Raw genomic sequence first — 10608 nt, forward strand, 5'->3', positions numbered from 1 at the left:
CGAAAACGTAACCCATGAAATGATGAGTAATAGAAACATTCACAGAACTCAGCATTAAAGGTTATACTTTAACGTAAAGGTGGATTTTTCGTGGTCCAAAGTCTTGAATCTTTCAAGAGGAATCCTCTCCTCATGATCACTGTTAACACGACCCTTTTGAAGGCAGCATAAGTTTCAGTTGTTAGAACAGAAGCTACCAAAATAACAAAAAATCGCTTCAGCTAAAAAGCGCTTTCTGAGTCATAAGTGGATTAAGGCAGGAACACAAGCTACGCTAACGCTAACGTTAGCTGCAACCATGTGTTTTTTCGCAGTGTTAGCGGGTGAAGGGATTTGAACACAAATCAGCTGCTTTGTATCACAGAGCCAACGGAACAACTACAATGTGGGAATATTAACGTTATTCAGATGAGATCGTGTGACGTCACGTCGCTGTTTTAGCCGCACCAGCAGCAGCATGATGGCTGCTGTTCCCCTAACGGCCGCTGAGGTTATTGGTGACTCGTTTGTTCTAAAAGTAACATATTACACCTTTTTATAAATCAGATTGCAAGAAATGCAATCGTATTTTAATCGGAGTTAAGTCTTCAGAATTCATCAGAGACAAACATAATTTCGGATGGGATGATGAAAGGACATCCTCGCCTTCAACCTGTCCTGAGGTTGACCCCCACCTGCCCTCTATGCAGTTATGCATATAATTACCATAAAGACAATTGCTGTTTGCACAAAATATGTATTACATCGACCAACAGATGTTTTTTTTGAAAAAACACATTTGACGGAAAGATTCAGGCTTCACGCCTAAAGAATAAACTTTCATCTCTAACTCATAACTTACAAATTCTGTGCATTGTGCACATTAAAGCCCTCTGTTGTGGTCAGGTAGAAATATCCCGCCCGTAGGGGGAGCTGCTGAGTCGCTCAGACTCTGTTTCAGTTGTATAATATGTAGCAACGTTGTGTCGGGTCCCCTCTCTGGTTCCCATGCACCCTCCCGTCAGTTGACCGGTTGCTGACCTGTGCAGCCGGTGGCACTGGAGTGAACTCTGGTTCAATTTGTCGCTGAGTTCCCAGTGACTGAGGGTCCATCAGATAACGACCTTGGCAGAGCAACAGGGCCCTGCAGCGGACATAATTAGGCCGGGCTGTTTGTCTCCCATTATTCTCTCCACCCCGTTCTCTGCCTATGGAGGGTGTAGGATGGAAACGCCTGGTGACCTAACAGGTGACCCCAGCGCCGTCCTCCATGATGACCTCCGGCGTTACCACACTGTCCTTCTTGTTAGTAATGAGGTCAAGTTATGAAGTGTGTCTTACATTCATTCACTGTAAATACTGTGCATACTTCTAATACCACTGTTAAGGCAACTCTGTGCCACTGCGTGTCGGTTCGGTCTCTGAAGTCCACAATCGTAACGTCTTGACTCACCAGTTAACGGCTGTTAGTTTTATTTTTATTGTTATGTGGGATGAACCTTCTATGTTTGTGTCATCCGCATACGTGTAGATGATGACAAACTGTGGTGGGATGTACAGTGGCTGGTGTGAGGATTAGTTACACAGTGAGTGATAGAATGCTGGATATAGGAAGCGGTGGCAGGGGGATCCAGATGTGGCCAGATGTGATTAACAGCCATGTGTCTGGCTTAATATGCGATTCTTTCTGAATTGATCATTTTATTATTTGCTACTGTGAAATGGGATGTTTTTGTGTGACGTGATAATGTTAGTTGTATAACAAGACATTAAATAAATAATTCAACAATATTAATGTAAACAAAATAATTATCAAGAACTTTAAAAAGCATTTATAAATGACAGTCTAAACTCATAAACATCTCCTTGTCGAAAGCAAAATATGACAACTGTTTCTGTTTTTCATCTTCTAATTTACTCTTTATCAACTGTACAGCAGCTACATCTGAACACTCAATGAATGCATCAACAGGACAAATATATACAGACTCCTTAAAGCAGAGAAAGTGCTATCTCCTTCCACGAATCCATCCGTACATAAGAATTCACAGCGTGTCCGTTAGGCTTCGAACCTAGATAGAAACAGTCATAACATTAGACCAATAATGATAATAATTATAATAACTTTACTCTATATAAATGCTGCTCTAAACAATGAAAGATATCTACGTACTGGCACTGAAATATAGTTGTATGGACAGTCCTTTACAGTTTAGTGTCTATCTATTTATAATTATAGCAAATATTGTTACAGAATAAAAGCAAAACAGAAATTATACATCTGCATTTTAAATACAGCTTATTCATAACGCTACTTCATTTGATACACACATAATAGCACTGTTGAGGATATGTAGTATATTACATTCGTGTTCCAAAAACAGAACCGTTTGAATGTATTTTGCCCTGATGTTTGTGTAGTTCCTGGTTGTGGGATTTATGTGTCAATATTAAGTGCAAGTTCCGTCAGTAAAAGTGGTTTAGCAGATGAGTTCATTGCAAAAATGTTGTGTCCAACATTGGGCTGGAAATGTTTCCTAAAAGTGTTAAAATACCACCGCAGATCTTTTCACTCTTTTTCTGACTTTACACTGGTCGTAATGAGAACTCACATGTAGATTTAATAAAGAGCATTTGTTCCTGCGGATTTTCACAGAGCTGACCGGCATCAAGTGCCTTGCTCATATACAGGAATACAACCAGCTGTGTTTTTTGTCAGTTTTCAAAAAGGCATTTTTTTTTGAAGTGAAATACGAAATGCTTGCTCATCCAACGCAGCGACCGCTCATAGCTCTCGGGTATGTCCTTACAGATGCACGTTGGTGCAAAAGCTACATCTGTAAACCACTTTGTGTAACAAGTTGTTGAAACTGCAAGATGGCCTTAGGGAGACTGTAGGAGGTCTTTCATTCCTGTCAGCGAGTGTTGATGTGTTGCATGGTCTTAGATTTAATAAAGTAGAATGTCCTGTAGGTCTGTTCACTCGGCACCTTTTGTCAAACCCAGAAGTTCTAGGTAGGAAAAGGCTACACAGACAAACTAAATCGCACCGAGTTACCTTAACTACCGTAAAAAAAAGAAGAAGCATGTAATGGAGAGTTGTGGGATGCTGCAGGTGAACACGTTGAGCTGGTGGTTTCTAAGGAGGTTTGGGTCAAGCCACTGTAGAGATGATGAGTTGCTCCAAACCACCAATGTAAACCCCTTCTACATGCCTGTGGAAATGAAGGTTGGCCGAAATTGCACCCTCGGGCCTGGCGCGGTGCTCGTGTCTCATGTATTGGAGCGCTTTTCCAAAAGCAGACTGGAGGTTAAGATGCCCGTTTGGGTTGAATTTATTTGGAAAGTCTGTCACGCGGTGGGGTTTTTTTTTGTCTAAAGAGGGTTGTTGTAAGTGAAATTCACATGCAGCCCGTTGACCGGATGCACTATTGGCACCGTCTGCATCTTGGGGAAGTTCTTGGTGGCCAGAGTCCATTTACAGGTCCCGATGAGCTCCACTGCCAGCGTCTTTAGGATCATCTGGGCCAGTTCTTTCCCAACGCAGCTCCGCACGCCCCCGCCGAACGGCACGTAGCTGAAGCGAGCCGACCGGCTCTCCTCCCGGTCCGGTCCGAACCGGTCAGGGTCAAACAGCTCCGGACTCTGGAAGACCGCTGCGGTCTCATGAGTGTCCCGGATGCTGTACATTACACTCCAGCCTTTGGGGATCTGGTAGCCCTGTGAAATCAGGATATAATTCAGTTAGTTTGGTACATTTATGTGTGTGAAAATCTGCAAAAAACCAATGTCATGCAGTACAGCAAAGAAAGAAGTCCAACCGCTGTGTGGACTTATGGACAGGTATCTTTTAATGGACAATATACTTACTCTTGTAGAAACTTTTATCAAACATAAATTGAAAAGCTACATAATGATGTTTTATTACTTGAAAAACATTTGTAATTTTTTTTTTTCCGACTTAATGTATTCATTGATTCCATTGATCCCAACCCCTTTACAACCTAATCCTAATTATTCCTGAGTTCTGATTCCCATGTCTCAGCTTAAACAAGATGCACTCGGGTGAACAGGCATAATTACATTCTCGATGCTGCAATTACTTCTCAGCTAAAGGGGTTTATCCCCTGCGAAAGAGGCACATAAATGGCACGTTGCACTACAATAGTATTCTGGGAATCTGTTTGGAACTTCAATTGTCCCGTCGCAATAAGTGCGGCAAATTGGGGGCAAACTGAGGGCATAGAAGAGGCTCGTAAGGCCGAGGGACGAGGCTGTGACGGGGCGCTTTCTCAGCAAAGGCCACGCAACTCTGTGTGTCAATGTGTTTGTCCGTTGAAGTGCAGCGAGGCCTGCTACATCACAATTGGACCAAGATAGAATTCAATTGAACCAGGAATTAGTTTTTCCTCTGGCATAAAGTTTTAATTGAAGATCTCACTAGTCGTTTAATATTTTCTGTTGATAAACCACCTTTCGACTCTCTCGCAAACAGCCACATGCTTGCATGGTCGGACCAATTGTACTCGTCTGCATTTAGCTGTTAGCAAATAACCAAACACAGATCTAATTGCACTAACCCAAATCTTGGTATGAAGGTCACTGTAGTGTGTAAGCTGTTCCCAAACATGAAGAAGTATGAGGAAGGATGCCATTTCAATGGAAATAATTAGACGCCATCTTTGAAGACGGTATCCAGTTGTCTTTCATGTCTCCATTTGCATCACCAGTTTAGACTTGTAACTGCAAACATGTAGAAGGCTTCAGGCCAAAGGCTAACACGGTATAAACACTGCAGCAGGCTAATGGTGCTTATTGGCACTTCTGTATTTCTGGCTGGTCTTCTCAAACTCTAACAATGACATCTCCAAGAAAGGGGCGGTCAAAATAAGTTGCTGTGTCTTCAAAACCACGGAGGTCAGCCGCTGATCCACCGTTGTTTCTGTGAGCTTAAAAGATGCTCTTTGTACTCTACTTCTCCTCATATGTGGCTATGTAAAGGAGACAGAACACCTACCCAGACTGACGGTGTACACAAATGGTATACTCCCACCAGAGACTTGAACTTACGTCTAATTCGAACGTCTGCAGGGCGGTCCGGTAACCGCCGGATACCGGCGGCAGGAAGCGGAGCACCTCTTTGACGACACAGTCCACGTAGCGGAGCCGGCTCAGCTTGTCCAGGCTCAGATAGGGAACACGAGACTGAGACTGTGGAAAACCATCCCTGGGATTCTGGTTATTATGACCGTCTCCGTTGAGCAGGCGACTTGTCTCCTTGTCTGCAGCTTCCTCCTCTTTCTCCGTGGTGACATCAGATGGTCTGTGGCTGCTGTGGGATTCGTAGGCAAGGCCCTCGGCTTCCAGCTCGATCCTGGCCCTCTCCACCACCGCTGGATGGCGGAGAAACTGCAGAATCAGAGATGTGGAGGCGCTGGCTGTGGTGGAGTGAGCCGCGAAGATCAACTCTACCGCCGTTTCCTGCCAGGATGGAAGTGAGTGGATGAAATTCGTCTCAATTAACCGGTTAGGATCAATTCATTTGAACAGTGATCATATTCATTCCACAGACATTTAGTGCGCTTGGAGATCTGCTGTTGCTTTTAGAGAACTCTTCAGCCAAAGAACCACTACAGAACTGAACCCTGAACTATTACCTTTGCACATGACTTGGGTTAAGAAGTCTTGTGTGGCCGTATCTGAATGAAGTGTCGTCTTATCTCATTGCCACTTTCAGAGTGAAAGTTGAGCTGACCTCCCTGAATGGCCAATATAAAGTCTGTATCATAGTGTGTGCTGCGCTCGGGTACCTTAAGCTCCTGGATGTTGAGCTGCTGGCCGTGCTCCTTGGAAGTGGACAGCATGTAGTCAAAGGCGTCGTGATATTCTTCCTCTGCCTGCTGCCGCTCAATCTTTTCCTGAATAATTTTCTCCATGTTGGCATGCAGGATTTCTCTTGCTTTTATCCCCTGGACAGAAAACGACCCCCCCCCCCAAAAGACATAATTAGATGATCATTATCCAGTTAAGTTGGGTGGGATACATCAGCCCCTGTGATGCTGAAGGGATAAAAGGTCAGTAAAATAGTGTGTCGTGAGTTGGTTTGTTCGCTCTCTTCTCACCTTGCGTAACCCACTGAAAGGAGCATCAATGGGCAGCGAGAAAAGGTTGTTCATCAGCTGCTCAAAGGTCTTGGCCAGATAAACTATCCGCTCCTCCTCCATCTGCAGACCCAGCAGGACCCTGACTGCGATACGGAACGTCATTGACTTGGCCGCGCTGTAAACGTCGATGGCGCCCGGCTCGGAGCACCACTTGGCGATTTCAGACTTGACGACGTCCTGCACCCGGGGCAGGTAGGACTCCAGAGCCCCCCGGCTAAACACTTTAGCTAGAATCTTGAAAGGGTCGGGGAAACAAAGGACAGAGGTGTCATAAAAGGTTACCACCTTCTACACGACAGTCAACACCTTTCAGCAAATAAAAAGGAGGACAGGGTGGGGACGGCTGGGGCTCCATAGAGGTAAGACAAAAACGTAGAAGATACGAGGACCGGACAGGGTGCACGGGTTACGATAGCATACAGGAGTACAGAAATGTACACTGCCAGGTTCAGTTGAGATGAGCATTATGTGATTGTTGAAAACTAGACATGATACCAATCAGAAGATTGACAGAGTCAGAAGTACCGGGTGTATTTCCTTATAGTCACCTCAATAATGGACCACACTTAAGTGAAAAGGTTCCATTCTTACTTTTCGGTTCCTCTTGTGCAGGTCTCCAATGGAGTTGACCAGGGTGTTGGGTCCCAGGATGATGCGGGTGCTCTGGGGCCACTGGGTGCACACCAGACTGTGCTCCCCCAGCAGGATCTTGCGGATGTTTTCTGACCCCGTCACGCGGATGACGGGCTTCCCCAGGAGGTGGGTCTTAAACACGTTGCCGTGGCGCTCTCTGCGCGAGATGTGGAAGTTGGAACCCTGTAGTGTGAAGATTGAATCGGAGTTACAAGTTTGTCACATTTCAGGTAACAAGTTGTCGACGAAAATACCAATTTAGGCGGAAATCAGCTTTCCCACACTTCACTGTTCAAAATTCCAACAGCTAGTTTCGGTCCAGTTTGTTTGCTGCTCAACAGGAAATGTCGAAACACTAATTGGTAGTTTCTGTTGACATCTGTTTCTCTGCGTGGGCCAAGGCTGTTTTGTTTGTTTGTTTTTGGGGTAAAATAATTAAGGGGAAGATTTTATTGTCACCCAAACTGCTAGTTTCAAGTTACTATCATCTGCATAACAATCACTCAGAAACTGTAGTTGGCAACGAGAGTCTTTGATCCTAATAATAAAACTCATTAAATATGATTACAAAAAAACACTAAGAATGTTACTTACTTCAATTATAAAACTATCGATCCCAATTGGAAATGGTGTTGTCATGGGAAGTTCTTTATACGTTTCTCTCAAAAATCCTACATGCATTGCGACCTGTGTGCGTAGCTAAATATTGAAGGGGATGAAATATCCGAATCGAGAGGAATAAAACAAAGGAACCCGCCACATCACGTGTGCAGTAACACGGCGCCGTGCGTGACGCACACGCGTGGTTTGAGGGACACAGATGAGGGGACGCGAGTGCATTCCTCACCGTGGAAGACACAGAAATAACGACAGAGACCTGGAGGGGGGAGGAGGGGGGAGAAGAGGAAGTTTTGAAAAGAAAACGTCTGTTTCTGCTCCGCAGGAAGGAATTGCGCACCGAGCATCAAGTCCGCACATGTCACATTAACAACGGAACTCCGCCTGGAAGAATCTCCGCAGGATTTTAAAGCTTCCCGCGCGCTCCCACATACGTCATACATTATTCGAATAGTAAGACGAACATTGATCCGGTCATTTCAAGTCCTCATGAAACAATCAACACAAATAAATAACTAGAGACGCACAGGAACCTGTATTTTGGAAGGCTTTGTAAAAAAAACAAGACGAGTCAACTCTCACCTGGAACAGCCAGTGGAAAGTCTCTCCGATCAGCGGCCAGCCCATGGAGCCCTTGGGCAGCGGGAGGCTGCTCTCTTTGTCCCGGGTCAGGCTCCAGCGGAGGCTCCAAAGCTGCCGGGTCAGCGCCAGCAGCAGGAGCGCGGACAGGAGCGAGGTGAGCGCGGTGGCCAGAGCCGACAGCACCCCGAACTGGGCCATGGGTAACATCTCCTCGAGAGCTGGTCCGCTGCCCAGCATCCACCTGTGTCCGTGCGTAAAGGCGCTTCTGCTCCGTTCACAGCAGCGGCGTTGCGCAAAGCTTCCCTCTGCGTCCAATTTCTCCTCCCTCTTGTGCTTTTTCTCCTCCGTAAATTCTGCCCAAATAAAAAATAATTGTGCGTTAGCGGGACGTGGATGGGTTTGGAAAAGGGGGGCAGTGTGACTCTCAACTCTCTCTGAACCCGTCGCTGGAGACAGCCAATGGCCGAGAGCCGTTATAAGCTGTTATTACAGCCAGTCCGTGGACAATAATAACAGTAATCAAACCAGCTGGACCTTGGCCTTCCTTTCCAGTTAGTATTATCCCGCGAGGATTCACCTGGCTGATATTTATTAGAATGCCTCAAACCACAATAAGTGATTATTTTTTATTGAAACAAATAATAATGAATGTCCAGTAATTGATTATATTGGATGTGATACAACAGTAATCGGACCGGCTGGCTGCATGAAATGTGTGAGAAACGTGCTCAATTCTCTCCTGTGCGCCCTTTATTTCGCTGTGGCTGCTCCTTCAAAATGAGGAGTAGCTGTCAACTATTCCAAATAGTTTTACAGGTTTACATGCGCCGGCTTGTCTATTAGGTTATGCTCCTTTATAGGTACAGTTCAGGGGGCTCAGCTTAACCCCCAGGCGGGCCGCGGTTTATGGAGCAGGGGCAATAAATCAGACATCAGAAAAAAAGCAGAAGAAGGGGGATTTAAATACAGTAGGCTGCAGAATGAAGCGAATTAACAGGCCTGGAAAAGTTGGGGTGAATCGAGAGGAGGCCAACAGGATGAACAAAAAAAAGTTTAACAATGTATTCAGTCATGCGCTCACTTCAGTGCGACATAACGAGAAAACGCTCCGTCCATACGGAGACTTAAACACGAGACTTACCTGCGACCGGCGTCCCGTCAGCGCCGAGGGAAATCCGTGTACTTTTAAAGCAACGTTTCCTTTCTGCCTTCTCTGACGAACCGGCGGCTATTTGTCCCCAGCGAGCGGGACGCGGGGGGTTTTATAGAAAAGACCGCGCGGCATGATCCACCTTCGCTGGATGACGTTGGTCTGGATATGTTAAAGAGGCTCGTTCATGCACCGCGCGCACCGGAGAGGTGGAGAGGCGGCGGCGGGTGGAGGGGGGGGGGGGGGGGGGGGGCAGTTTGGAGAGATCAGAGCAAAGACGCAGCGGTGCGCTACGAGAGAGAGAGAGAGAGAGAGAGAGAGAGAGAGAGAGAGAGAGAGAGAGAGAGAGAGAGAGAGAGAGAGAGAGAGAGAGAGACTTGGCGCAGGAGGGAGAGAGACAGATCGAGAGGGTGAGAGAGCGAGAGAGAGAGAGCGAGAGGGGTGAGACTAGGGGAGAGGAGATAGGAAGAGGGCACCAGATGGAGGAGACCAACAGGTAGCCAATCAGCTGCCAGCGCGCTACAGACACAACTTCTCACTTCAGGTCGGAGCTGCAGCCGCTGCGTCGCTCTGCCGATCAGAGGGTTCGAGCTCTGAAAATAATCTAGATTTCAACTGGATTGATTTTTTATTTCTGTGGATGAAATTTGACGGTGCGTCTATGGAGAAAAATTTCCAGCTCAGACTATTTAAATCTGATTTAATCATTAAAATGTAGGCTGTTAGTTTGAGTAGTTTTACCTGTGGATAAATTGTTGGAAAAAAAAGTAAAATACAAAAATTGCAGGACAAGGTAGTTGGGAATGCATGAGGCCGACTGAACGACTAATTGTGGTAATAAAAAATAATTATTACGATAATAATTCGTTTTTGAAAAGTGTCCAAAATGTCCAAATCTGAAGCTCACATTCATTAAAATAATCAATATACAGCAGCCTGAAACAGCTCGCTTATTGACACATGTGGCCAGATGTAATAGTGGGTTTTGGTGACGCGGTGTCCGATGAGAGTTCCGCTATGAGACGGACAACATGACTCTCTTTTGTCCACCCTGGAATTATATTTGAACCCAACAAAGGCCCCGCGATGAGAAGGATATTAAACACATTAGATTTCATTTGTACAACACAACATATCATGTATAATTCCATTCATTAACGTGACGTGGATTTTTATTATTTTGGTGTTTCCTCGTTTTAGCTGCTGCGACGCCGAGTTTAATTCTCCAAATATTGGAGAATAATTATTTTCACCCTCAAGTCTCCAATGCAGTTTATTTGATGAATACGACGACGAAGATACAAGAGATTAAATGCGTAATTCCCTGTAGATCTGAGTGGCGCTTCAGTCACTTCGGTTCCTGCATTAATGGTTCGTGTCTGATTAAACCGAGACGTGATCGTTTGTAGAAGCGCACCAATCAGCGCAACGTGCGCACACGTCCAGCGGCCCGGCGCGTTTTCTCAGGGAGGAAAAGTCTAT

The 10608-nt window shown here is 45.6% G+C and overlaps 1 protein-coding gene across 1 annotated transcript; it reads right to left on the reverse strand.

Moving 5' to 3' along the window:
- Window positions 1-1871: 1871 nt before the first annotated feature.
- Window positions 1872-9373, reverse strand: cyp26c1 (cytochrome P450, family 26, subfamily C, polypeptide 1). Its single transcript, XM_040179444.2, has 7 exons — window positions 9118-9373; window positions 7977-8329; window positions 6735-6959; window positions 6102-6377; window positions 5790-5948; window positions 5050-5460; window positions 1872-3699 (listed from the first exon to the last, which is right to left on the reverse strand). Exons 2-7 carry the CDS (start codon window positions 8211-8213, stop codon window positions 3355-3357), a joined length of 1653 nt encoding a protein of 550 aa, XP_040035378.1. The 5' UTR covers window positions 8214-8329; window positions 9118-9373; the 3' UTR covers window positions 1872-3354.
- Between the last annotated feature and the right edge of the window lie 1235 nt (window positions 9374-10608).

This window comes from Gasterosteus aculeatus, chromosome 6 (genome assembly GCF_964276395.1).
Source record: "Gasterosteus aculeatus chromosome 6, fGasAcu3.hap1.1, whole genome shotgun sequence".
Classification (NCBI taxonomy): domain Eukaryota; kingdom Metazoa; phylum Chordata; class Actinopteri; order Perciformes; family Gasterosteidae; genus Gasterosteus; species Gasterosteus aculeatus.

Bases quoted from the DNA above. Each gene is read 5' to 3' on its own strand.
- cyp26c1 (XM_040179444.2), bottom strand. From the start codon at position 8,213: ATGCTGGGCAGCGGACCAGCTCTCGAGGAGATGTTACCCATGGCCCAG. The intron at 6,960-7,976 runs GTGAGAGTTGAC...TTCACACTACAG, and splicing joins CTTTCCACTGGCTGTTCCAG to GGTTCCAACTTCCACATCTC. The intron at 6,378-6,734 runs GTAAGAATGGAA...GACCCTTTCAAG, and splicing joins TGCACAAGAGGAACCGAAAA to ATTCTAGCTAAAGTGTTTAG.